General features: G+C 49.7%; 2 protein-coding genes across 2 annotated transcripts; one reads left to right on the forward strand and one right to left on the reverse strand.

Annotated features, from left to right (window-relative positions):
• The first annotated feature begins 312 nt into the window (after window positions 1-312).
• On the forward strand, window positions 313-5,808 carry KCTD17 (potassium channel tetramerization domain containing 17). The gene is given in 9 exon segments (XM_009947997.2): window positions 313-519; window positions 1,018-1,126; window positions 2,877-2,968; window positions 3,925-4,020; window positions 4,381-4,506; window positions 5,235-5,307; window positions 5,551-5,579; window positions 5,582-5,768; window positions 5,771-5,808. Coding segments are annotated over 9 exon segments (957 nt in total).
• A 3,037-nt stretch (window positions 5,809-8,845) lies between these two features.
• Window positions 8,846-26,812, reverse strand: TMPRSS6 (transmembrane serine protease 6). Its single transcript, XM_009947996.2, has 17 exons — window positions 26,647-26,812; window positions 26,331-26,473; window positions 26,069-26,136; window positions 24,657-24,841; window positions 21,866-21,907; window positions 20,702-20,906; window positions 20,215-20,351; window positions 19,526-19,638; window positions 18,952-19,061; window positions 17,762-17,907; window positions 16,732-16,830; window positions 14,618-14,731; window positions 14,204-14,320; window positions 13,246-13,414; window positions 11,109-11,380; window positions 9,721-9,857; window positions 8,846-9,004 (listed from the first exon to the last, which is right to left on the reverse strand). The coding sequence occupies exons 1-17, from the start codon at window positions 26,801-26,803 to the stop codon at window positions 8,846-8,848; spliced, it is 2,373 nt and encodes a 790-aa protein (XP_009946298.2). The 5' UTR covers window positions 26,804-26,812.
• Window positions 26,813-27,746: the final 934 nt, after the last annotated feature.

The raw sequence follows: 27,746 nt of genomic DNA on the forward strand, positions 1-27,746 counted from the left end.
GATTTTTGCATAACACCCTGCACCTCCGCAGTGCTGGTCGGCCCTTAGTGAAAATAGGAAAGGCGAAAACCAGGGAGCGTCAGGGCTGTGGAGCTGTGGTTTTGCCCACCCCTAATAGCCGCAGCGGTATCCTCCAGCACAGAGCATCCTTCCTCCCCTCGGGACTCCCTTGGTGGTCACAGGGAGGACCCTGGCCCCCAGGAAACACGTCTGCTGCGGAGGGAGAGGCAGATAAACTACAGATCCCGGCATTCTCCGGCAGGCAGCACCTGCGGCAGTCCCTGCACGCTGGAGGGTGGGTGGGGGGTGAGGATGAGGATGGAGGGCGGGGAGGAGAAGCAGGGCGCCGTGGGGCTACGCTGCACCTGGGACATTCCACCACCCGCTGGCACCCAGGCCAAGTGGGTGAGGCTCAATGTGGGGGGCACCATCTTCCTCACCACCAGGCAGACCCTGTGTCGGGAGCAGAAATCTTTCCTGTGTCGCTTGTGCCAGGGCGAGGAGCTGCAGTCGGACCGGGTAAGGCAGCTGGGTTGCCTCCCGCACCGTGCCCCAGCGAGCATGGGGAGGGCTGGAGGGATGCAGGGATGGAGCCAGACCCAGAGGGCTGCAGGAGTAACCGAGTGGAAAATGCCTGCTCTTTCTCCCCACTCTCAGAGAAAGGATTTCCCCTTGCTGGATCCCACCTTGCTGTGTTGTAGCCTGGCACCTGTCTTCCCGAGCAGGGGAAAAGAGAGGCCATTTCCCCTCCGCCCCTGCTCTCCCACCTCTCTGGCACCCCACATCCCCTGGGTCTGCCTCCCAGCCATGTCTGCCTGACTCAGCCTTGTCCCCTATGAGGGGGCTCTCTGCTCTCTCACACTAGGCCTGTACACAGGGACCCGTGGTTTCCAAGGAGACTTAGAAATAGTGGACACTTTTGCTTAGGTTTGCATTTTCTTATAGACTATTTCATTTGAGGGTTGGTTACAAGTTTTCCATGGGGTTTTTCTCCTCGTGGTCTATCTCTGTTGCTAGGATGAGACTGGTGCATACCTAATAGACCGGGACCCCACTTACTTTGGACCCATCCTGAATTTCCTCCGTCATGGGAAGCTGGTCCTGGATAAAGATATGGCTGAAGAGGGTGAGTCTTGGAGCTCAGAAACTTCCCACGTAACTTTGTTGCGGTAGCCAGAACACAGTAGTACTTGTTTTTGATGTTGTCTCATTCTCCTCCTAGAGGTTGATGGGGGGGCGGGATTTGAGAGGGCTAACCGTGCAGCTCTTGGAAAGCATACCGATGTTTCGTTACTAAGAGGGTTTGGAGTAGATGAGGAAGGCATTCTACGGGTGGTGTGGCTTCACCACTGTTTGTTCAGCAGAGATTTCACCAAGATGGAAGTAGGCAAGATCTCTCCACCTCAATAAACCAATTTTTGCTTGTTCCTGGTCCACTTTTAACCAGGCTCAGTGCCTGAGGTTCCTGTTAATGACTGAGGGTTTCTAATTAGGAATGAAAACCCAGAAGACTGAACAAAACCAAACTCATCTCTTCTACTGACTGTAATAAAGACCATCATTAATCAGTGACACGCAATGTATGCTACTAGTACTCTGATGGTTTGTGGACTGCAGCAATTCTAGTGGAGCAAGCCAGACAAACCAATCCCTCATTTGAGGCTGTCAGGGAGTCCAGTACCATAACTCAGTAACATCACAGTATTACCAGCCAGGAGTCCCCAGTGCCTTGTTACTTTTTGGATGCTAGAGTTTAACAAGGAGCCAATTCCAAAGACAGGCTGTGCTGTCCAGCCCTTGCCAAGCACAGTTTCTGCATGTTCATTAGTCTTCTTGCCTCTCTTTCTTACATATTTTTACCTAATGCAAGGAAAGTTTTCTTATCATTCCAAAAATATATCTAAGGAATGGTACAGAATTGTAATAAACACAATTCTGAGTTTTTTCCTACTTGACATTTCTCATAATCCTGAGGTCAGACAGAGTTCATCCACAGGTTTTAAAATAAAATCTGAAGCATAAAAACAGGAGTCCTGTTCATAGCTTAACATTGCCTTTTGTTCCTGCTGCAGACACTCAGGCTGGCATAAAACTAACCCATTAGATGATTCATGGCTGAATGAGGGAGTCAGAAGAGGTCTAAGTGTGTCAGGTAGTGAAGGATCAATCTCCCCACCTGCATTGCCTATATACTGCCCTGGGGACATGTGAGTGTGGGCTCCTAGCTGCCTTTCCCTCACTGACCCTCTGGGAACCCACCTCCCTGTCCCTGAAGGCCTGTTGGCATTTAAGTGAGTCTCAGGGGAGGTGATGGATGCAGACACTATAGAGAAAAAAAACCCCACACTTCTCTGTTTACCTGCTTTGAGGTGAAGCATGGGAGAGAGAGCCAAAGATCATCTGAAGTCTTGTAGGGCTGCAAGGTGGGTGCAAGTCCAGCTGGCCCAGGAGGAAAGCTGGGATTTTCTAGGGTCTTTTGGTGACAAGGTCAGAACAAGTTGTGGTTCTCTGCCTTAAGAAGAGGGCCTGAACAAGCTGTTAACTACTGCTCATTGAGGGAGGCTGAAGCCTACGTTTATTCTCCTTGGCCAGTTATCTGGGAAAGGTACTAGCAGTCTTCAGCACAAGCCTTCACTGATAGTGCCTGTTTCTGTAGTAGCAGGCAGCATAAGGATCTTGGGGTGAGCATTAGAAACACAATGCAGAGAGCCAGGGTTCAATTTTCTGTAGTAAGAGTTTCAAGCAACAGAAACCTGTTAAAAAGTGAGGCTGCAGTGTTACTTCTCCCTGTGGACCTTGGGAAGCTCAGAATTGATCTTTTGCAAGAGAAAAAACAAAGATGGGCTGGTTTTGTCTTTGTGGTCCTTCTTTCTCAGGGGTCCTAGAAGAAGCTGAGTTCTATAACATTGGTCCTTTAATCCGAATAATCAAGGATCGACTAGAGGAGAAGGACTACACAGTAACTCAGGTATGGAGAGAAATGGCAAGGAAAGATAGAGTGGGGTGGGTGAAGGAGGGAATGTGGAAAGGGAGAGCTGAGTCTACACAGACAGCAGACTTTGAAGAAGCAGCAAGGAATGGAAAGAAGCAACTAATTAGAGTTTATGTGCTGATGTCTACATAGCAAAATCTTGCAGGTGACAGTCTACCGCCATTTGAGTTACAATAAACAAGTTACAACCTTGTTTTGCATCCCCAGAAGTAATGCTGCATGTAGTCCCTGAAACTACATCAGCTGCTCTAGCTTTTGGAAGAAGGCACCTGGTTGCTGTGGGATATGGAAGAATGTTTGTGAGGAGAGCAAAGCTGTTGTGGGGAGGAGGGCTCTGGCATGGGGAGTCCTGGGAGTGTAATCACAGTGAAGAGCATGGGGACATCTGTAGAGAAACCTGGAGGGAACAGGTGAAGTGATGTCTGTGGAAGAGTTAAATGCAGACAATGAGGCACAAGGAATCAATCCTATGGCACAATCACACCTTGTCTTGGCTAAAAACATTTTAAAATCTGTCTTCTGGGGTCTCTTGAGCTGATATCTCACTTTTCATCATGTCTGCCTCAGGTTGTAAGCCTCCAGCAACACTGTCACTTTGTGCTCGCAAAACCCCATCAGCATTTGTGGCATTTACATAAATGACTTTGTAACAACAAATGCAAACTCCCCATCGAAAGAGCCCAGCATCTTCTGGGGACAATGCAGGAAGCGCTCAGCTCAGTCCCTCCTCTGCAGAAGAGATACTGTTGTTCTTGCTTCCCATGACAGCATAGTAGAAATTTGGGTTGTGATTTCCACTTCCCTTTAACCTGGGACATGGGGAAAAGGACGGGTCTGCCAAGGAAGGAAGGGTACTACCACTTTGTTCTGCAGGAGGGCAATAGCCTTTAGCATCTGACCATTGTCAACATGCTCTGCAATTTTGTTGTCAGGTGCCTCCTAAGCATGTCTACCGTGTGCTGCAGTGCCAGGAAGAGGAGCTCACTCAGATGGTTTCCACTATGTCAGATGGATGGCGCTTTGAGCAGGTATGGAGAAGGTAGAGGAGGGTGGGAAGGGGTTGTCTTTTGGGGAAAAGATCATGGATACCATACAGTCCCCAGGCAAGGCACCTTCCCTCTCTGAGAATATTGGGTCAGCCGTTGATGGGGCTATCACACTGGGTCTCTCTTGCCCCTTCTCTGGAGGTTTAGCGGATACTCTGTGTGTTTTGCATCCTGGCTGACTCATGGTTCTCTGTGCTGCCTCCTCAGCTTAGATATGAGGCCTTTCTATTGGAGGTATGGATTGGATTCCATGCTACATGGTGGGCTTTCTGCCTTGCTCCCCCGGTGGAGTGGATGTTTGCAGTAACGTGTGCTTGTGATTCTGGTTCTCATCTTTTCTAGCTTGTGAACATTGGCTCATCCTATAGCTATGGGAATGAGGATCAGACGGAGTTCCTGTGTGTGGTCTCCAAAGAGCTGTACAACTCCCCCAATGGCTTGAGCTCTGAGCCCAGCCACAAAGCCAAGGTGAGAGCAACTTTGCTATGGCCTTGCTCCCATTGCCTATGAGATCCTTCACTCTTGTTTGCTCCCTCTTTCTTTTCTCTTTCCACTGTGACTGTGGGGCACCTCAGTGGTAAAATACAGGGCTTGTCCTGGTGTTCAGCACCGTGGTATTACACCCATTGCCCAAAAGGAGGAGTGCGTGTGTTGAGAGTGGTGGTGTCCAGCTGTGTGTGGCAAATGGCTTTAGCAAGTGAACCTGGCACTTCTCATCCCCTGCCCTAACATCCCCCTCATGCCTCCTCACGACCATGCTGTGTGCGTCACTCTGCCTCTAGGGGGTGTTTTCGCTGAAGGTTTTGCAGCGTTCTCTTTCCTTTTGCTGAGTCCCAGCCTTAGGAGCAGAAGATCGCCTGCTCCCCTTTTGATGGAAGAACAGAAACGTGTGGCAGTGTGTGACATCCTGTAGACACCTAGGGTAAGGGAAAGAGCACTAGCGACTGATGGCAGTTGTTAGGCGGTGGGATCACAGCACTTGTAAGTGGGTTAGATATCCCTGATGTGATGCTCCAGAGGAAGCCAAGTCTCTTTGCCCCCTGATCCAGAACTGTCTTGGCCGTGGGGAAAGGTCCCTTTTTATTCCAGTGTCATGACCATTGCTTTATTCCCTTGTGTGTCAGAAAGAACTGCCATGGCCCATCTTGCAAGTATCTCCACTCTTTCTTCCCTTTGTCCTGCATGCTGGGCCACAGAGCACAGAGGAGGACCTGGAGGAGGAAGAGCAGGAGGTGGAGGAGGAGGCAGAAGCAGAAGCAGAGGAGAAAGGTGCAGCAAATCCTTGAGGAAATGATAAAAATAAGCCCCCAAGCATAGACCCGTCCACCTTTCTGGTGAGAGCTCACAGCTAGCAGCAGGGAAGGACTAGGGCAGGTGTGGGGTGTGGGGGCAGTCCTCTCCAGGAGCAGGCGTCTCTCTGGAGATAAAGCTGACAGGGGAGAGCTGTTACCGTGGCTGCTGCTTTGTATTTTAAACTGTTTGGTTTATTTACGGTTATATTTTTATTTGCAGACTGTCCATCTATTCGGGATTGCACTAAACTCTTTCTTCCTCTGGACCCTCCCTCCTGCTCCCCTCCATGTCCATCCCAGCACTGTCACCTACCTCCCCCCCTGCACCACTCCCCAGCCTCCAGCATCCTTCCCTCTGCTGTCTTTCCCCCCCAGGGCTCAGTGTGGTCCCTGCCTGGGGCCCTGTCTCTCTCTGCTCCTCACTTTTCCTCCTCTGCAGGTAGTTACCTGTCTGCACTCTCAGCTCCCGCCAGCCTGAGCTCTGCATGAGTGACTCACTTCCCTCTTGTGGGTATGGCCCTGGTTTGTAGAGCTTGGGGAGGGGAAGGAGGGAGGGGAGGTTGACTCATCCCTAAGGTGGCTTTTCCGATTCTCATCCTATGTGTGCCTTTACCTGCCAAGCAGGCCCTACAGCTCTGGACCAGAGTCTCTGGCAGCAGAAAGGAGAGTGCAGCTGGGAGAAATGAAGAGGAGGGGAGATGAATGCAAAGCAGGCAGGGTGGCACGGGGAAGGGGGGGGGAAGTCCGCCACGTGTCTGCCTGACACGCATGCCAAATCGCTTCTCCAGACTGCTGTCCGCAGGTCCTTTGCCTGCCAGCCCCAGAGCAGTTATTTTCCTGTCCCTGCTCTGGCTTCCCTGGGCTTTTCCCCCGCTGCCTCTGCCAGGGTGAGAGCACGGTGGGAGAAGGTGGTGAAGGCAGGGTGGAAGTGGCCGGTCCCCACTCCAGGTGTTCTCGCAGCTGTGTGCAAAATGAGCCTCTGCGCTCTGCCTCCTGCTCAGAGAGGCTGCCTGGCTGGTGTGCTTCGGGCTGGGCACAGAAAGATTTAGGAGGAAGATCCCTCTCTCATACTGGAAAACTGTGAGGCTCTTGTTAAACCAGAGGTGGTCAGTGCCACTCTCTGTCCTGGTGGAAGGCACCTGTTAGCTGGCTGACATTTCTCTCTCCCTCTGCTGGAGAGCCTCCTTGTCCATGGCTGTGGGACCTGAGTGTTATTCTCTGAAAAGTCAGTGTATGTTAATCACATGGGCTTTTCCTTCCTTTTTCTCTGTTCTCCCACCCTCACTCCTCATCTCTTCTTTTTCTTCTGTTCTCATTTCCTCTGTCGTTTTCCTTTTCTCGTTTCACACTCTCCCTTCCATGCTCAATTGCTTTCTTTTTTTCCTGCCATTGATTTTGTTTCTCTCTTTCTCCTTCTCTAGCTGTTACAAGCCAGAGGTCTGAGGATGTGATCCCGACACTCCACTCCAGCTTTTTAATTTCTTGTTTATATCTTTATTTTTGTACTGCAGTGTATGGCAGCCCCTCGCCCCACAGTGACACCCCCCAGCCCCCTTCACTCTTCACATGCAGCCATTCTTTTTTACAAACTCACCTCGGAGGCCTGAGCCTCCAGCCCTGGACGAGGGCAGATGCTCCATGGAGCCCCTGGGCTGCTGTAGGGGCTGGAACCCACGGTCCCCTCCCGTGCCTAGCAGGCTGGCTTTCCTTAATGTCACAGTGGCCCCTGCTGGGGACATCAGTAATCAGCCACTGCAGCCTGCGATTCCTTCCTGAACACCCTGGATGTGGTGGCAGCTGTGCAAGAACCAGTCCTTACTCTTGCGCTGTTGCAGGCAACCTGGTCTGGGCTTGTGGCCAGAGGGCAAATGCAGAGCCACTGCCCTTTTCTGGGCCACCTGCAGTGCTCGTGGTATGTCCCTGTGCTGGGTATCATGCTCCTTGGTCCCTCCTTCCCCGTCCCCTAAAGCAGCCCTGTGTCTGCAGGGTGAGGAGGAGACGGGTGTGCTGCCCAGGTACCAGGAACATGATGTCATGTCAGCTAGCATAGGAGATCCCTGCCTCAGGGAGCGGGGCATTTGCTTCACTGCTATGTCTGAGGACACCAGGTTGTAATTCCTGAATAAAATTCACAGTCTGTTCCTCCTTGCCGCCTCTCATTTCAAGTGGCAGAAGTTTTGTGCTGGTAGAGGGGGATGAGAGCTGGAGAAGAGGAGTTTGGATTCATCACCTGGAGGCACCAGAAGCTGCTTGTGCGGCACCTGTTTTCTGGGGGCTGAAGGTACTTCCCACTGCATCTGTGCTGCATCTCCGCTGCAGGCAGCTGGGCTACAGAGCAGGTTTTCTTATTGGAATCTGCACCCATAAATCATAATGATAAGCCAGGCTCACCTATCTAGCTAGTGTATTGACCCCACTGCACCTGGGGGACAGCTGAGAGGGTGGGCAGGGGTGTGGAAGCTTTTGCCAGTTGCCAGTGCCAGGGTTGGAGTTTGGTCAAAAAGATGCAAACCCCAAGATAATTTTTAACAGAGTAAGGCAAACTAGAGCCAAAAAACCCCTCAGATTAATTTTATTTCTAATTCCAGAGAGTGGCCCATTATATATATATACACACATACACATATATATGTATACCTTAAGTAAAAAATCCAAACCCATAGCAGTCGCTGTTTAAGCACTGTGCCCTGAAGCCTTCTCCTTCACCTCCTGTATTATCTGAGTTAGGAGATGGAAGCAGTGAAGACGCATAAATGTTAAAGGTATTCAGAAGGGCTGAGGGAAGGGGATGGGAGGCTGCCCCAATGTTTTTACTGAGGACCGGGGCCTTTTCCTGTGGAAAGTGCAGCAGTGGAGGCTGGGTGCTGCTCCAGCAAGGAGGCAGGACACGCGCTTGGGGGTGTGATGCTGGACTCGTGCCTGGGAGTCAGTGAGACGTGAAGAGTTGCCTGGCTGAGCTGAACAGCACATTGAACAGCACATGCCAGCTAAGAAAAGAAGCAATTAGGGAGATGGAAGAGGAGGAGTGATGGGAGGGGAAGGGGGAAGAAGGACGAGCAGCAGGAAGGAAGAGGGAGGCAGATTGATTTCACAGTTACTGGAATCTCTAACTACATCAGTCACATTTTCTTTCAGCAAATGTTCCAGCATAAGACTGTGGCTCAATCACATGGTTCATGGAAAGTTCAACTCCCCTTATTCCATTCCTCAGAAACCATCAACTTGGGACTGTTGCTGTGTCATGTCATTGTCGTGTTCCCCCCTCACCCCCCTTTTGGATGGATGGTCTAAAAACACCTTGGGATGCTCCCTGTGAAGCACTGAGGGGGAAGAGGGTCTGCCTGCTTTTTTTCTACAGTCCCCACAGCAGGCTTTTTTTACCTTGCTCAGAAGAGCATCCTGGGTCTGACAACATCCCACACAGAAACTCTTTTTCTCTAAGAGGCAAGTAAGCAAGTTCAGGAAGTAGTGCCGTGTGAGTGTAGTGATGGGGAGAAGGCAGAGATGCACTTTTCTCAGCTCATGGTTTGGTTCATCCAGCCCAGCACTTGGGTGATCCTGGTGTATACTCCATAGTGATCTGGACGTGCGCATCCCATTCCCCAGCTGACCAAACCAGCCAGAAACCACCTGCCACTGGGTTCCTTGCAGGCCAGTGGACCTCCAGAGTCACCCTAGAGAAAGGAAAAGAAAAATGGGGTGATGGTGACCCAGCAGCTTCTCCTGCTGGATGATTACACTGACTTTGAGTCCCTCTGTAAGCAGATCCCTGTATCCCCTCAACTCATGCCTGGGACATCTGCGACATTCCTTGTACCTTAGGCAGATGTCAAAAACAGTCTCCAGTGCAAACATCCAATCTGTTGTTGCATTGCTTCATCATGAAAATTTCTTCCCCTTAGCCAGATCCCAAGAAGCTGACAGCTGTATTGTTTCCTTCTGCTCTGTGTGGCATTTCTAAATATGTGAAGAGCAAGGAAACTGGTGGAATTTAACTGGCTACCTGGAGGGATGGGAGACAGAGGAACTCCTTGAGATTGATAGTAATGAAAGAGTAGACAAGTTACTGTAAGTGATAGATGCTAAAGAGGCTGAGGGAGTAAGAGACTGATGTAGACACATGACTTGAAAGTGGGAGGTGAAGAGTGGAGAATGGGCTGAAATGAGAAAAGGAGAAGTTTGAGTGTATTTGGATCCTGTCTAAGGCAAAGATGCTGGGAAGAAATCATCCTGAGAGCTGTTGTTGGCCACTTAGATCAGAGGAAGTGCTGGGGAAGTTGGACATTTTATGGTCTTTTCACCCTCACTTCAGGCTATGGAATGCATTTGGGAGACTTGGGACGCACCCCATCTCCAGTAGTCAACCCTCATCCCACAACTCCTCTGTCACCTGGCAGGCATCTTTCTTGCCCTTGTGGTACCCAGCACACAGCATCCTGGGAGAAATCATGTAGTGATAGGCCTCGCTGCAGATGTCCTGCTGGATGAGCTGCACGTCCACCTTCTGCAGAACATTGCTGATGTGCCCTGAGGGGTTGAGCACCAAAAGCAGTGCAGGTGAACAATGGTGGATCTTCCCACCCTTTACCATGATTCCCCAGCCCATGCCCATCTCACTGCATGCTGAAAGCTGCCATGTGAATTTCTATTCTTCTCTCCACTGGTATCACAGTCTCTGACTTTCAGCAGAGCGCTTCACCTGCATGGAAGGAGTAACATTCTCCTTCAGTTCCTTTCCCTACAGGGATACGTTCTAGGCACTTCAGCTTTTGAGATGAGGGGGATTCTGGTTTGGGGAAACCTCTGGGACATCAGAGTTTTGGGGTTGCTTCTCATTGAAATGGATGTTGAGCTATACCGGCTAAATATGCAAACTAGCAGTGTCTAGTTCTGGACAGACCCCAGAGTGTTTCCATTTAGGAAGCAGCTGGAGCAAATGTGTGAGCAAGTGAAGGTACTGACCTGGGTGAGCACATCTATATTCCTGTGCCATGCACTACTAGAGAACATCTTGGAACTGTTTTGCTGAACATATAGGGAGGAAACATGAAGGGTCCATACCCATGCAGCTAAACTCTTCCTCACAAAACAGAATGGACTCATCCATACCACCCCATGTGAACAGATCTTGGCCCATGCTGTTCCCCAGCAGTGTATGGGAGCTGTGTGGTCAAAATGGTCAAATGGTACCAGAGTGCATGCTAACAATTACACAGTGTGATCCTCAGGGGACCCTGCACTGCTCCTGTTGAGTTCACTAGTACCGGTGTTGCTGAGGGGGCCCATATCCTAGGATCTTTGATAAAGGGAAAATGTTGCTGCAGGGGCCACAGACAGGTGTCCCCAGGGGACCTAGTCCTGGTTTGATTAAGAGAAGGGTTTTTTTTCTCAGCTCTCTCCAGTCAGGCACTGTCCCTGGGGAACAAACAACCCAACAGGATCCCACATGTCTATGTAACCATGAGGTTGGGCTTTGGGATTCGGGCTGCTCCATGCTGTGACCATGGCTGAATAGCCACTAGACAATAGAAGGGCTATTCTAGTCTCTGTATGAAGGAACATACGCTGTCCCCATATAGATTACAGACTCTCACGCCTGCCTCGCCGAATGAGGTTTCAAGGCAGTCAGCAGGCAACTTTGGCCAACCTGTGACCTAAAATCAGAGAGGGTGAAGGAGGCATAATGCTTCAGGCTGAACAGAAGCCTATTCTGCCTACCTCACATCTGAACCTATGTTTCCACCTCGGCTCTGCTAGCAGCAAAGGTGTTGCACCTACCGCCTTCCTTGAGGGCTCCCCAGCCAGTGATCCAGCAATGAAGGCCAGGCTCAAAGAGGTGAGAAGGAGCAGGCAAGCAGATGGGCTGGATTAAAGGTGAGATGATCACAGGATGGTCCAGCTGGAGCAGGGCCACATCATAATCGTGGCTGTCCTCCTCGTAATAAGGGTGGAGGAAGAGGCGGATCACTTTGAAGGACACCTCTGTGTGGCTCGTGGCATTTTGGAAATATTTGCCCAAGTAAACGGTCCAGATGGAAGCAGAGGCCAGTCTGTAGGATGCAGCAGAGAAGATAACTCATCACATGAACAGAGAAGGATGGGCAGAGCCTGGCTGTTTCACAGTCTTTTGGGAAGTCTCTGATATGGATGATCATCTCCTTCAGAGGGGCCTCTTTCTTTGGCTACCGATTTCAAAAAACTAGATGGGACATCTCTTTGATGCCTTGACATGCCTGTACAGCGGGACCAGCTTTGGGCAGACACTCATACACACAGGCAACTTGCTTATATTTTCTTATTTTCCTGAGCAAAGCAGACTGAAATGTGTATGTAGGTTACGCAAGCAAGTGGGGCTGGTCATGTGCAAGTGACTATGATAGGTCAGAGAGCAAGAGCTGAGCTGGTGAAGCAAAGCTGCAAGGAGGAGACATGGAGAAGGGGAGCAAGCTCTGAGAAATTTCTAAGAGGGAGAGAAGTGAGAAAAGTGGCTCAGAGATGAGGGCATTAAAAGGTATGACAGCCCTTTACAGAAACAGGGGCCACAGCTGGGGACAGCCTAACAAGATGACACCTCTGAGAACAGAACAGCTAAGAACTAAGAGCCAAGGGACGCCCTGTCTCCAGCAGGAGGGTGAGGAGCAGAGCAGGAGGAAGCAGGAAGAGAGCTGGTTTTAGACTCAGAGTCCTGTCCACCTTTTGCCTTACACATGCTGTTTTCTCCCATACTGCCCCTCTGGGTGTGAAAAACTCCCTGGTTTAGTTTGACCATCTCTCTTGCTCCAAACTCCCCTTCAGGACTCACCTTCAGCCTATTGCCTGCAAAGATTGCTGCCCATAGCATGGCCCACCCCAGGCTGCTGCTGTTCTTCTGCTCCTCTTTTCCCCCTGCTTCTTATCTCTCACACCACTTAAATTCTCTCCCTGACAGGCACACTCATATGCCATCTAACAGGGCTGTGCTAGCTCCATCCATCTTGCATTGAAACACTCCAAAATGGCCAAATTCAGCCCGCATGGACCACTTGAAAGGCCTGCTCCCACTGCTGGTGGGCTTTCTTGCAGGGTTGTAGGACATAGGTAGGAGCATGGCAGAAGCAGGGTGAGGTGAGAAGTGCAACAGCAAAGAAGCCCCAGTCCTACTAAGGTTGGTGTCACCATACAAAGGATGACCAGCAGCTCCTCCTCCCCGAGCTGACATAGCACCAGGAGGGAAGGGCAGCAGGGGAAGTCCAGTAGTAGCAACTGGGGAAGCGGGGGATCCCCACCAGCTCACTGGTAGAGGAAAAGGGGAGATTGGAGGAGGTGGAGACTGGGCCTGAGTGTGCACACTCCTTCCCCCACCCAGCCCTGTCACCCAGCACAGCTGTGGACCTTCCTCCTCCTCACTTCTTCCCAGTTTGAAAGAATGAGTGAATCCCCATAACTGTATGTTACTGCCACTGTTGTGTATGTACATGAGGTGGAAGGAACTGAGGGAGAGGTCGTGCTTCCTCCTGAAAGGGCAGGCCCTAGGGGTGGGCAGTGTGGGACCCAAACAACATTCTCCACAGCAAATGCTATCCTGGTCCCATCCTAGCACATGCTGACACCTCCATGGTTGTGACAGCATGGGGACAAGGCAGAGCCAAAGCAAAGGTGGAGCTGTGAAGTGTATTCCACTACCATTGCCCTCCCAAAGCTGCATTGTGAATCCCAGCACTGCCCCTTTTTCCCTGCATGCACACTCAAAATACTAGTGCGTGTATCAATAACCCGTTCTCCAGCTCCAAGCCACAGAGAAGCATGGCATGCGTGCCAGATGAGGGGTGCAGCTGCCCTGTGACATTTTGACAAGCTGGATGATCCTCCCAACGTGCATGACATGGAAAGCAATGCAAACCCTTCTCCTGTCCAGCACTCTCCCCTTTCCATTTACCTCTCGTCCTGGAAGCAGTGTGCGGCTGAGACCACCCAGCGGTCAGCAATGAGTGTTCCACCACAAATGTGGCGTCCCCGAACTTGCAGGCTGGCCTGCCACGGCCATTCACCTTCCACAGAATTCGCACCACCCACAATCCTGCTGAGAGGGGCTTGCAGCCCGCAGTCTGAGGAGGAGGAGGAGACACAGCAGGTACTTCAGGGGAGGAAGGGAACATGGGATACTGTGCCTGCCCTTCCTTTCCTACTTAACTGACTGAAGAGTTTGACCTCTAATCCCTTGCCTTAGCCAGCCAGAAGATGCTTTATGTACTGTCTAGGACAGGTCTAGTGAGCAGTCCTTCCCAGCATGTGTCCCCACTGATGCCTCCACAAACTTACCCCACCTCCAGCTGCAGCCTGGGGTTGCCTTTGGGGCAGCACGCTGGCTGTGCTACCTGCTGTCCTGTCAGGGAACCTTCACAGTCATTCCCTTTCTCTGCCCACTGAGGTTCCAGAAAAAACAAGCAGGGAAATCAAAACACAAGCTCTCTCTTTGCCAGTGAACATGCAGGCATGGGTGATTTCCCTGGCTGGAGCCTTGTAGGATGGCACTACTTCACATAAGCCAGCACAGTGGTCCAACAGGCAGCCCGTGGGTAGGACCTGGCCTGTGAGACAGGTCTATCTGGCCTGATGCCTCTGCCTGAAGGAGATGGGGAGCAGCTGTCCAAAGAGCCAACGCCTGCTCACAGCTCAGCATAGATTGCTGGCTTGTTCCTGCTGCCACTGCTGCTGCCGCTGCCACCGCCGGATGGAGCAGTGGCACTGCTGCCATGAGGTTGAGGTAGGGAGAAGGTGGTGGAACAAGGGCAGATGGGTGCTTATGCTGGGGTCGTGGGGGGAAAATGGGGCGAATTTCAGCTACATGGCATCCTGAACCTGCCTGGCTGATGTGTGACTGAGTATTTCCTCACCACAACGCTTCTCGTCGGACAGGTCCTTGCAGTCTGCAGTGGTGTCACACAGAGGGTTGGGTTTCTTCACACAGGTCCCATCTTCACAGCGGTAGGTGAAAGGACCGCAGGGGACCCCTGCAAAGAGGAAGGGGAGCCGAGGCTGAGGGAGGGCGGCAGGTTGTAGATGCAGCCTGAAGTCCTTTGAGTGGGGGGAAAAAAGGCAACATAGAGCTTGGGGGAACTCCGTAAGTGATGACAGGGAATTTCCTGAGCAAGCTTGGTCAGCTACAAACAGAGCAAACATTGTGAACAGGTTGGGCATGTTAACTCCCAGCTGGTGTCCTTACCTCACAAGAGGGAAGTACACTACCAACAGACTCAGCTCGAGTGTAGGGGAAGGTATTTGTCAGCCCAGCGCCATCCCCTCCCTACCTTCACTGCACTGCTCCTCATCGCTCCCATTGACACAGTCCAGCTGCTGATTGCAGACCCTGCTGAACTCGATGCAAGTGCTGTCCTCTCGGCACTGGAACTTTGCAGGACACACTGCGAGGGAGGGAAGCACCCAGGAATTAGAGCATGCAAGACAAGGCATCAAGTGTGACACCAGGATCCTAAGTGCACCAGTAGGCTCTGCAACTTCTTCCCCACCTCATAAGGTGTGCTTAAGACCTGCTCTGGTATAGTGCAGGTGTGTAGCCTTTGCCTGACCTATGTTGCAGTTATGCCTGCACCCTGTCTTACACTTTGCTGGTGTTGATTTAACTTTCCTTGACTTCTTGGCTTGGCCTTAGACCTGCCTTATCACTATGGACTTGCCTTGATGTTACTGGACTCTTCATTGACCCTGGGTTACCATCACCACACCTGGTCTGCTTGCCTTGTTCAAGTTCTGTATGACTGCATCCTGTCCGGTGAGGTCACCATTCCACCTGCCTTGCTGTCACCCTCAGCTCATGGGTCACCTTCACCTGCAGAGCAGCTCCCCTTGCTCTCTGATAGGCGAGTCCTGAAGAACAATGGAATCCTTGATGTGCCCAAGCTCCGATAGCTGCTCAGGATGGAGATGGGCCTAAGGTGCCTACACATCACAGAGTCTGACTTCTGATTATACATTTTCATAGCAGGAACTCGTCCTGTGTTTGTGTGTATCGATGTGCAACACCAAGCATGATGCGCCAGTAGCTCCGGGGCCTTTTCTTACTGCAATGACTATAATTTCTTCAGTAATTAGTGTGAGACACATGAAAGTCTGAGGCAATGTGAACATTGATTTTAAAGACAGGGAGTGTTATATACAGACATGGAGTGAATAAACAGAGATGCAACAGTGGCAAGAGTGTACAAAAGGAAGGAAATCAGTGTTTCTATTTTCTTTTTCAAATATAAAGGGATGTTTGAAAACACCGATAAAAGAATACTTTTGTTTTGTTCAGTCTTGGTCTGTGTTAACCTGTGATACTGAATGTCACAAGACATCCCTGGGGCCAAGAAGCTAACAGGATTCATGAAAGGATTAGATATTCATGAGGATGCATATGTATCCATGTCTGCATGAGGGAAGCAAGCAAGCCCTGATGTCAGAGAGCTGGATGATGGGACAGAGTGCACCATCAGCAAGACTGCAGACAATACAAAACCCTACAATGGTGATCTTGTGAGAGCTCTCACATTTCCAGCACTGAATTAAAACTTCCTTGAGAAAGATTTCTCATTTCTATACCTTCCTCTGAACCTTTCAGAATCGGCCACTGGCTCCAGTCATTCAGGGATCCTTCTGTCTGTAGGGGACAACTAATGAAAAATCAGCAGTGGCAGCAATGTGATGAGCCTCCCACTCAACCAGGGATAGGAGAACACGTGAATTAGGTGTCATGCCTGAGCCTGAACAGCTATTCCTATGAGAATGGGGCCTTGCAGGAGTCTTGTGATGCTGGGGATGGTGTCTACATCAGCACTAACTGCTGTTGGCATGAAGAACTGATGGCTGATCGAGGACTTAGATGCTTCCAAACTGGGGTGCAATATATGGGTGAGGATGTGTACAGATCAAGTGTCACAAATGGCCGGGCAGGGGCGGAAGGGGGATAAGCAGGGCAGTAGGTGGTCTTGGCGAGGTGTGGGCAGGGTGGGAGGGTTGGGAGGGGGATGCTGAGTGGTATGACAGCAGAAGGGGCTGTAGGCCAGGGCTGAGGTTGCTTGGCGGGCCTGGGTGAGGGGAAAGCAGGACAAGGCGGGGGGACAGTCTAGGCAGGGGGCTTCTTTGAGGCTGCCTGGAGGTCTTGGTGCACGGGTACGAGGGGGTTCTCCCAGGAAGACTGTGCTGTGCGCAGGAGCAAGAAAAGTTGCTGCTCCTTCCCGAGCAGGCTGAAGCCATACGGCAGTGGGAGGAGGCTTTTAAGGATTCAGAGATTTAAGCTCCTGGAGGGGAGGTACAAATCTGTGCCTAGGCCAACTGAATCCTCCCCATCTCTCCCTACCTTTGGAGAAGCAAGGGGCTGTGTCCTGCTGAGACCAGGGGCCGGCGGGGAGAAGAAATCACTCACCACAATTTCTCTCATCCAGACCATTGGGGCAATCTTTGATCCCGTCACAGGCTGGGACGCACAAGCCATTCACGGAACACAGGAACTCCCCGGGACAGGCTGTGAAACCACCAGAGAGTAGTTAGTCCCCAGTGACTGGAAAGCTCCTTGCAGCAGAGCACTGTGGCTTGAAAGTGGAGCGTGGAGCTGCACACCTTCCTGACCACACGTGTGCTGCTGCAGCATGCTGGCAGCAATTGCTGCGCTCCCCAAAATCTGCCACGTCATCTGCTCTGAACAAGGGCAAATGGAGCCAGTATATGCACCAGGTGATGGAAGGCTTTTTCCCTGCCTCCCAATGAACAAGAGCCAGGACAACTGGCATGCTATACCTCTGGTTTAGCACTGTTTCATGACTCCTGAATGCTGTGGGAAAGCTGAAAGAGATTCTTTGGAGGTGTTACTAAAACTTGGTTGGGGCCTTGAAGGGGTTGGTGTTAGATACGTGTAGGCAGGTGTACATATTCAGGGACTGGTATGTATTACAGGCACCCCTTAGGAGGGAAATGGAGAAACCTTGGAACGACAGACGGTGGGCGTGCATTTACATACACGCGTATGTGTGTCTGTGTGCGGTTTTATTTGTCTCTCACTTACACAGATTCCAAGGTGAGCAGGAAACAGCTTATAATCGAAATAAAAGTCACTTCAAGCCAGAGATGGTCTCTCATTGAATTCCCAAGGCCAGTCCACGATGTGGGCACGGGGGTAAGATTGTAGACAACTCTCTGACCTTGCATTTTGGCTCATGGATGCTCTGGCAACATAAGGCAGGGCCACATGTGAGCAGAAGCAGCTTTGCACGTAAATGCCTCTACTTTTTGGGAGATCGGTAGTGTGTGCATCACTGATTTGTAAGCATGTGCTGGAAGGGCAGATGGCACCCAGGGCTCATAGGATGTGCCTTGTGTTTCTCCTAACACAAGCCAAGTGCACAGGGGCTGCTGGTAACCACCACCCCACTAAGGAGCAGGGAGGAGCCTGAACTTACGGTCAGATTGGTTGTACAAGCTGTAAGCTGCCTGTACGCCAGGCCCAGTTAAGGAGATTTGTGACGTGAAGGTGATGGTGATGTCAGCAGAGGATGTGACTGAGATCCGCTCAGCGTAGGCTTGCAAGGTCCGCAGGCCACACAACCTGAGGAGCAAACAGAGGCAGTATGTCTTGGGCAGGGAGTGAGGAGAAGACAACAAAGTGGGGCTTGGTGGCTTGGTGGGGCTGGCGGGAGAAGGGGAACCACATGGACTGGGTGTAGGGGGGTGAAGTCAGCAAGGCAAAATGCCTTTGATATGGCATGAGATCGAGAGTGACCCTACTATCTTTAGACATTTCCCATTTTCTCAGCAAGGGCTGAATTCAGGCCACACAAAGCAATTCAGTTCTTTCATTTACCTTCTGTGGCGCTGACAGTTTGAAAGAGGATGGCAGGGAGAGAAAAAACGGAAATTCTAAGCCAGGGCAACATAGCTTCTGGATCAGACCCTTCAGAGGAAAAGAAGTTACCCCCACAGGAGCAGTGGAGAGGAAGTTAATGAGATGGGCTGGGGGAAGTTTTGGAGAGAAAAGGGCAATTTTGCAGTAAGTGGGAGGAAAAACAAAAGCTGTAGGTCCATCCATCTCAGAGCCTGCTTTGAGGAGATGGGAGCACAGCAGCTCTCAGTCCTTTGCACCTGGGCAGCGGTGGGCAGCAGCCCTAGCTACATATGGATGCTAATTTTGGGAAGTCGTGCAGGAGGAAGTGGCTGCAGTCAAAGCAGGAGGATATGGAGCTAGGCAGAAGATCTGTAGGGAGGTGGATGCAAGGCAATGGCACACAGAGATAATATTGCAGAGGTGGTGACAGGCAGATTTGCAAACACAGGAGACGTGGGAGGACACCAAGGTTACACACACAGGAGAAAACTAGGAAGCCTGATGCAAACAGCAAGACAGAGAAGGCAGACTGGTAGCTCGAACCAAATTTGTAAGAAATGTGCTCACTGGGGAGCCTGTGAACAAGACAGGCTGAAAAAGAAATAGAAAAGCAACATGCACCAGCACAAACAGTGGCCACTGAGTGTGGTAATAGGCTCTCCTTCCTCAGACGTGGTGCCTGAAGTGAGCAGGGAACCTGCAGAGGTGTAATCCCAGTGTAATCCCAGGTGGGAAATGAGATACAGAAACCAGGACCCCAACACACACCTTCTGTTCTGAATTATCCACTGGCCTTGGGTACAGGGCAGGTCATGCTTCTGTCTGCTGAGTGCATAGGCGTCGAACCACAGGGTGACCCCATAGTTGAGGGATGGGACCTGTAGGCAAGAGGGTCCAGAGGAGAGTGTAGTAAGTGCTGCAGCCCACTCCATATGGCAAGAAATGAGCAGGGTAGATGTGAAGGGGAGAGCTGCCAGTTCACACATTGCAGGCCAGAAGGAAGCACCCTCTAAACTGTGGCCATGCCACAGCCCTGGGTGGCTCTGCTGCTGGTCTCAAAGCATGGTAATTCCTAGCAATTTCTAGCAATCTGGTTCTGCCTTGAAGAACTACTCTGGAGGCCAGATTTCAGATTCCTCCTCAGCTATGGCATCTCCTGCATGCAATATCAAACTCCTTCCCCTTCAGAAACACACATCATGAGGAAGATAAGCAGGCTGCCATCCTCTGCTTGCGTCTTATGATGATCTGACTGAGCATTTGCTATACCCCTTGCAATATGCGGAGTGCCGTGTGGGTTTCAATGATGGGGTGGATGCTTTTGTGGGGAGCTGGGTCTTACCGTCATGTGCCAGGTGCACTGCGTGTTGGGTGAGTAGTAACTGGGGTAGTGAGGGGTGCCGATCTTCCCTTGCAGCTCCAGGCCCTCCCGCAGAGTTATATTCACTTCGCAGGCTGTAAATACAGACATTCAAAGCCCTGCTACCTGTCAGCAAAATCTCAACCCGGGGATGCCATGTACTCATCCCATTGTAGGAGGGGAGAAAAGAGGCTCTAAGACCTGATGCTAAGTGCGACTGGGATGTTCCACCATCCCCCTTCAAGGAGCCATTTCTACCTGGCATAACTTTTAGCCTCCTCCTCTTGTCCAGAAAAGGGTAACAGTAATGTATTTTGCTGCCTTAGACTCTTATATTGAATTGACATTTATCTGCAAGTGCATCTGGACATGATGTCCAGGCCACATCTGGTCTGTCCATGCATGAGAGCTTGGTCTTCTCTTACAGTATTATGATCACTCAGGCTCTGCTTGCCAGAGCCTGGGCTGTAAAGACTCGAGACAGATGCTAATGTATGAGTTCAGGTGAGGGAGCAACATGTAACCTGCTTTTTACTTACCACCTCTAGCCTTGCAATCTAGAGTGAACCCTGCCCCTAATGGGGATGGAGCACCTCTAGGAGCTGTGATGTTGTAGGAGATAGCCTGTCTCCTTCCTGTATCTATGGATGCCCTTCTCCAGCCTTCCTTACCTTTGAGGGGCACCACCTGCGCTGAGAGGATAAAGGGGTCATAGTAGCTGTACATGGCTTTCTTCCACACAATGGACATGACAGGGCCAGACGAAAGGACTTCCACAACGGGCTCCTGCCGGCTGCAGCCGTAGATCCTCAGGAGAAAGAGATAAAAGGGTGGGAGTGAAGCAAGCAACAAATAAACAAAAGAGAAGAACGAGAGACAATGGAGGTCTGGGTTATCCACAGCACATGCCTGCTGTAAGGCACTAGCTGAATTAAATAAAGGGCCAGCAAAGAGACAGCTCATGCTGCTGTTATCTCTCTGACTGCATGGCTGGCTGTGTGATATCCCACATCAGTGACTTTAGCTGATCAGCAAAAGGCAGGTTCTGCATCAAAGAGAATTTCCTCTGATGTAGTCTAACACCTTCCCCTGCTGTGGCGTGGCGTGCTATCCTGCCTGGCTTCCCCGCTGTGCTCACCCTGCTCAGGAGCTACCTACGAGGTGATGAGGTGTTTCTCCAGGGGCCCGGCTGTGTTGTACATAGCCAGGCGGTCCCTGCAGTCCGGGAGAGTCCACTCCAGGCGTAGCTTGATCATGTAGCCCTTGAGGCTGTGGAGGTGCCAAAGACAACTGGACGCCAGGTAGTCAGGGCCCTCCAGCCTTAGGACATCATCCTCCTGGACATAGCTGTACCTGTAGCAACCTGAATCCAGGGGAAAGATAGAGGAATTTAAACCACAGGGTGATGTAAATAGAGGAAAAGGGGGGCTTAGGGGTGATTGTAAGCAAACTAAAGATATGGGATTGTCACTTGGAATATCAGTGTGAGCCCTATTTCAGGGTAAGGCTGGCTCATCCCAGTGATCTCAGTTTAGTTTTATATATGTCATGGTGGCACTGGTCATCTCATACCATTGCCCCAGTTTCTCTCTCTAAGAACTGTCTTCTCTTCCTTGGTTAAGCTAGTACTACCTCAGGCTTTAAATATCAGCAGAGCACAGTTATCTTTCACTGGCTTTATTTTCTTTTTCACTTTTTTCTCCTCTCATCCCCATATTCTTCCTGGCTTTACATCCCCCTCGTTTGTTTTCCAGGTTTCAGCAGACTTCCAGACCAGGATTTTTAAGTAAAAGTCAGCTTAAAGGTGAGTTTCTAATAGCATATCTAAGCAAGCTGCCAGCCACAGCACTTACAACACTGCCTGAAATTATTAAAAGCATCTTCAAACATCGCTAAGACAACAGACTCCTAAATGACTGACAGCACATCCAGTGCGGAGCCACGCAGGAAAACCCCCACCCCACTCAGAAGACTTTCACAGGGCCTGGAATTAGCACCATTGTACTGGTACACCAAGCTATTTGACAGGACTTACTAGGACAGGGACAAGACTAAGGTGGTTGCAACTGCCCCTGAGAGCTGGTATCTCTGCACAGTGGCATGCTACTGGGGCAGGGGTGTCAGGATGCTCACAGCAGTCCAGCATGTAGCTGCATCATGTAGTTTGGATCTGGCAAGCAGTGGCACTGGCGCTCCCTTGCTACTGTTCTCCTCTCCCCTTCCCAGGATTTACAACTCCAGGAAGACAAGAAGCTTTCTGTTCCCTGTAAAAATCCCTCCCATAAAGTCACAAACTCAAAAGGAAAGGAAAATATGGCCTACCCAGAGTGGATTTCAGCACTACTATGTCTTTCACACTGGATTCTGTTAGAAAGAAAATATATAAAGGAAGATAAACAAAAAGTTAAACTGGTAGTGTCTGAATGCTAGCATGGCAGGTGATGACACCCTTCCTTCCTATGTAAATGGCTCACTTACAACTTTCACACGGGGCATCCTCCAGGTACTTCTCTGCCTGCTCTCAGGGACCTGTTTCAGTCATGCCTTCCCTACCCCATCTCTCTGGGAAATCCCTCTGGCCTCTGAACAAAATGCAACAGCCCCAATTCATGCTTTCCAGCCCACCACGGGCTCCTCTGCCTTTTTTTCTTGCCCGTTTTCATGTGCTATTCCCGGACCTCTTCCCCTTCCTAGGAGGGCTGGGCGTTGCTTCAGGCAGCCATCCCCCTCCTCTGCCAGCCACATCAAAGGACACAATCCCACTTCCCAAAGTCTTCACCATCTGCTCACCCCCTCGTCTGCTCTCCCAGTTTAAATAGCCCTCACTGAAAAGTATGGGAATTACTAAGGGTGGGGAAAGAGGTCTCTTTTGATGATCACTGGTTGATGAGCTACTCAACACCAGAGTCCACCTCTGGAGAAGGGAGATGCAGAGAAGGCCACCAGCAAGGACTACAAATCTGTGTGAAATGGAGTCACAGGATGGATAATACTTTTAGGAGAGCTGGGCTTTGCTCCAGCCTCCCAGCTGAACTGGAAGCAGCCAAAGATCAGGTGCTACTGGGAATAATTGCCAAAATAAAAGGCACCGTGAGGTCAGCTGGGTGTGAGAATTGCTGTTGGGGGCTTGCCTAGGTCAGGGCTTTGGTCTTCTGTGGCTCCCTAAGCAGAGCTTGCAATTCTGTGGGGAAAGCTGAGCAATTTTTTCTTGGCAAAAACAGATGTTGTGGAAAGGGTGATCCTACAGGCATAAAGCAGGCTCCTAGAGAAGTTCATGTGCTGTAGGGAAGGATCTGATATGAAGTACTCTTTTATCTGATGGTAATAAAACTGAGTTCCTGCAAGGAGAAGGAAGTCCTGAAACTGTTTGGAGGAAAGGGGAAGCTAGTGTCCTGGGGTGAGAGTAGCTATTAGTAAAAATAAAGAATTGGAGAGGTTGGAGAAGTTCCTGTGCTAGTCAATGGTTTGCAGCTGTGTGTCTTAAGGCAGGCTGCAGCGAGACTTAATGTTTAGAGCTAAGCAGGTCAGCAAATGAGTCTGTCAGAAAGCAATGAAGTGCTAATGACTTGCTATTTGCTAGCTATTTTTTCACTCCAATTTTACAGAGCAAATGTAGCCAGAGGTTAAGTCACCAGCTTGAGGTCACCTTGGCCCGGCAGTGTAAGAGGTTTCTGGCTTTTGCCTTAGTTGCTAGACTGTACTTCTGACTGGAGAGGGAGGTGGAAAGGACTAGGGAAAGCAGAAGGAGCTGGAGAAACAACTGGTGTGTTAATTCCAAAATAGAAAGAAGTGTGGTCTGCTGAAATGAATAAAACAGTGAAACAGATGCACAGGCAGTAAAAAGAAACTGGGAAGAGCTAAAAGTATGGCACCATCATTTTTATTTGTTTATGAGTGTCATTATGAAGTGAATAAATAAAGAGAAAATGCTAGATGGGCTGACTTGGAAGCATTTAGCCTATTATCTTATGATATGTTAAGAAAGTTAATTCAAATTGGCTGAGCATAAGGTCTGGTATGCTGCAAACAAATCATAAGTAGAAGTAAGTGACTAATGGTAACTGCAGGAGGAGATGTCTTCATGAGATGCTAATGCAGCTTCAGAATAAGATCTTAACAGGATGGTCTGGATGAGGGAGTGAAAATCATTTTGAGGAAACCAAATTTTCTTTGGGAACATCAAAAAAATGATACTCAAAACAAAACAATTGAAATGTGGGGAAAAGATAAAGAAAATATGGGTGGAATATATTAAAATAAGATTCACCTTAGAAAAACACAAGATAACATGTCTGGGGAAAAAAACTTGAAGATGTAACATTTCATGGGAAGAAGAAACTTGGAAATGCGAGTTCCAAGGGGAAAGAATAAACACAAGGTATTTTAAAACCTGTGAAGTTTGAGGATCTGTAAGAGGGATCAAATCAGGCTGAGAAGTTAAGTCTTGTTGTAAAGACAAGATAGAAATTCCGTTGGACTTGGATGCATTGAATGTAGACACATCCCTAATCCCTTACCTAACACCTATTTTAGAGCAGTTCTGTAGGGGTGGCTTTTTAAACAGCCTGTGATCTTCACTGTGGGCAACAATAAATAATCCTTAAAATCATATGTCACTAACTGAAGTGGCAACCATGCTTTGTTTCAGAGGAAGACTAGTGGTGACTCAGGTACCTTGCCTTTGTTCTCAATCAAGTAGCCTGGAATAGTCTCCCAAAGGAAAGCAGGAAACCTAATTGATTGCTATTTTTGAGCTGAGCTGATCAAAGTCATGACCTGTGTAAGATCTTACTCCACAGAGCCAAAGCTGATGGGAGAAGGAGAAAAAAAAAAAAAAAAAAAATTACCTAGCTGGTCATTGTCAGCTCTATCTCAAATTATCTTTAATCCTTCAAAGGTAGAATGCTTTTTTAATCAAAATTCAGTTCTCCTGTATCAGGAAGAAATGCACGTAATTGTGTCTCCTGATCCTCACTTTACCCCTATCCTCTTCATGTTTCCCCTATCCCCTTCAGAAGTGAGTTTGGCCTTTTCTCCTAACCTCCCTTCAGCACCTTATAAATCTTGGAGCATTTCTGACTGCTCAGGCCACAGCTGAGCAGCTGGTACTCACCCAGCAGAACCAGTGAGTCTGGGTTGACCCTGTACTCCGTCTGGTAGGACAGGCTGCCTGAGCTGTTGAAGCTGGTGGAGAGCTCTTGGTGGAGCATCGTGTTTATCCTCTCAGCAGTCACCTCCTTCTGCTGATTCTCGGGGATTTGGAGGGCAAACCAGAAGAAGAAGGTCAGAGCCCCCTCCCTAACAGAGAAAGAGCACATTAAATATCCAGAATCACTGGAGAGGCAAACCCCAGGGATTAACCCCCTGCTGTTTTTCCACAAAAGGGATATATCTGTGTGGACTTTCCAGCTCACTGCTGTGACCCAGAGGAACCACTCTGAGTGGGGCAGGAGAGCTGCTATGTCCATGGTGCTGGTTAATGCTCAGTCCTTTGGGGGAGGAAGCCATTTTATGCCATTTGCCTTTAGTGATGACTGTACATGGTCAAATAGTGTGATAATTAATCAAGACTGCTGTAATGAGTAGTCTCATTTCAGGTAGAAATGACCTTTGGTTACTACTGACCAGGGATTGAAAAGAAACACTCAAGACTTCATTGTCTCACCTCCCAGTGGTGACAAGTGGATGATTTATGACTCAGTACCTTACCACAAGACGTTAATGCCAGGCAGGCTCAAACTGCAGGAGACTGCGACTGGGAAAGCTCTGTTCAACCAGCTGGCAGAGAAAATTGGCTGGGGGAGGGGAAGAGATGTTGAAACAAACCTTTGTTCAATAAAAGGCTAGAGGGAGAATGGCAAGTGAAACTTTTCTTTCCCCAGTTGAAAATGGAATTACATCAAAATTGGAGTTTTCCTTAGCTGAGGGACAAATTTAGGGGTGTAGTTTTCCATGGAAAAAAATCAGAAACAAATGTATACGTCAGTTTGGAAGTTATTCCTGCTTTCTTGACCGACAGTGATGACCTGCAAAGCTGGAGTCCCACAACTGTCCCACTGGTACCCTATTCCTAGGTGGACCATTCTTCATGGCTGGAATACCTTTTCCATGGTGCATTCTGGCCTCTCCCTTCTGGTGCCTGGAATCAGGCCATGAAATGACTTTCTTGAATTAGACAAATTCGTTTTCAGCTGCTTAGTGTCTACTGAGAATGCTAAGCTAAGTTGTTTTGGGTTTTTTTTTTTTCAGTTCTTCCCAGTGAATTTTTTTTCCTCTCGACCTTTTGTCTCTCTGAAAAATTTCTCAGTTTTGGCTTCTCATCATGACCTCGGTTGAACATGAACATCAAAATATCCACAGCTCTGTCATGCTGGAACCATTCTGGATCTGGACTGCCCAGCCTAGACTAGAGATCATGGTGGGGACTGCAGCAGTTTGTCATGGGCAGATTTCAGAGAAACCAGAGTACAATTGACTGGAAGCTTTCACACACGAACAAGCAAATATGCTGTGGGTGCTACTCACCCAAAGGCATAGACTGTGCTCGAGTTGTAATATCGACCCAGCTCTGTGGCACGAATCAGTTCCTTCAGCTGCAACGAGAATGTTGTCTGATAACTATTGTGCAATGTTACAGTGGCAAAGGACCTATGGCCAACCCTATGTTTCACCCCTCTTGCTGTACAGACCCACAAAGTCTGTCACTTGGATGGGGTTACCTGACCCCTTCCTCCTTCTACTCACTGAACTGCCTCAGGGCCAGCTCTGGTCATGAAATTGCCCTCACCATCTTCTGGAGCTTAGCTGACTCCAACCAGAAGGCTCTGGACTCCACCTGCCCAAGGTCCGGGGAGTATTGGCGATTGAGGACCTGGAGGCTGCCACAGTAAAACTGCAGGGCAGCTGGTTCCAGGTGCCACGGTCTGTAGTCTGCCAACAGAAGACATTACTGGATTACCTTGCTGATAGTAGGAGAGAGGAGTTTACCCCTATGTATGAATCTATAAAGATCATCCAGAGTCACTAACATGCTTTGGGCTGGGCAACGCCTTGACTACACCCCATCCACCTTCTGTGTAGGGAAAAAACATGTTGAATTTTACCTAGGAAATACCAGGTTGCTGCAGCAGCTCCAGCCACCAAAAGAAAGGTCATCCCCAGGGGCACATAGCGGAGGCAGTCACGTGAGCTAGTCTCCGATTCATCCTTTGAGAGGGACTTGGCATCTTCATCTTGTTCCTCGGCCTCCATCAGGGGCATCTAGTGACAGAGGACACCATGGTCAGGCTGGGTTTTCTACATCCCTTTATATCTGTTTCTGTAGGTGCTCTGCCATCTCTGTGCTCCTCTCCCAATATCTATAGCTCCAAGAGATCTGTGTGCTAACCATCAAAGACTTTGCTTGGTGCAAATGTGAGTAAAACTTCAAATTCAGTGGGAGACAGGCTTCCAGGACACTGTCCTGTCTATGCCTCCTGGCAATCCCTCAGTTTTGAAAGACATTCTCTGGGTTTTGTTTCTGACAAAACCACAAATGAGTACAATAATTAATTTCTCTAGAGACAGAAGTGTTGTCCTCCCAGGCTGGGAATGGTTTTAAAACTGGTATTTTATTGACCTAGAAATCAATGCAAAAGAAAATCCATGACCTCAAACGCACACAGAAGTTGCACAAAACACCACTGCCTGGGAGCCTGAAGTTGCACTTTGCCTGCTGTGCCATTTTGCTTTTGGTCCCTAGAAGTAAGCAAATCTTGCCATTTCCACCATACCATGTGTCCCAAGGGCTAAGCCCATGCTGACACTGACTCGCTAGCTAAGATAGTGAGGAGAGGGCACCTAAAAAACATTCAGCCCTCTACCACTCTCTGCTTGTGCCAGACCTTCTGTCTTCCTTTGCCCCTCATCTCTCCCAGGCCACTTCTTTTGCCTCCTCCTGACTGCTCCCCTTCTGTCAGCCCCAGATTCTGAGGGTATGAAATGCCACTGCCCAGGAGAGTCACATTAATCTTGGTAATCTCACCCGCCTTCCTTCTCCTTTCCTCTTCCATCACCCAGTTCAAGGCTGTCCCCAAAAGCTTTCTGTGTTTCTGTGGCTGGAGAGGAAAGGGTTGTGAATGCATCCACGTGGGAGGGCACAGAGGTCTTGGAGAATTCGTGTCTGTGAGTCATCTTCATGCTCAATGATGTGTGTGAGGGCATG

The sequence above is a fragment of the Leptosomus discolor genome, chromosome 1 (genome assembly GCF_034619465.1).
Source record: "Leptosomus discolor isolate bLepDis1 chromosome 1, bLepDis1.hap2, whole genome shotgun sequence".
In the NCBI taxonomy this organism is placed as follows: Eukaryota; Metazoa; Chordata; class Aves; order Leptosomiformes; family Leptosomidae; genus Leptosomus; species Leptosomus discolor.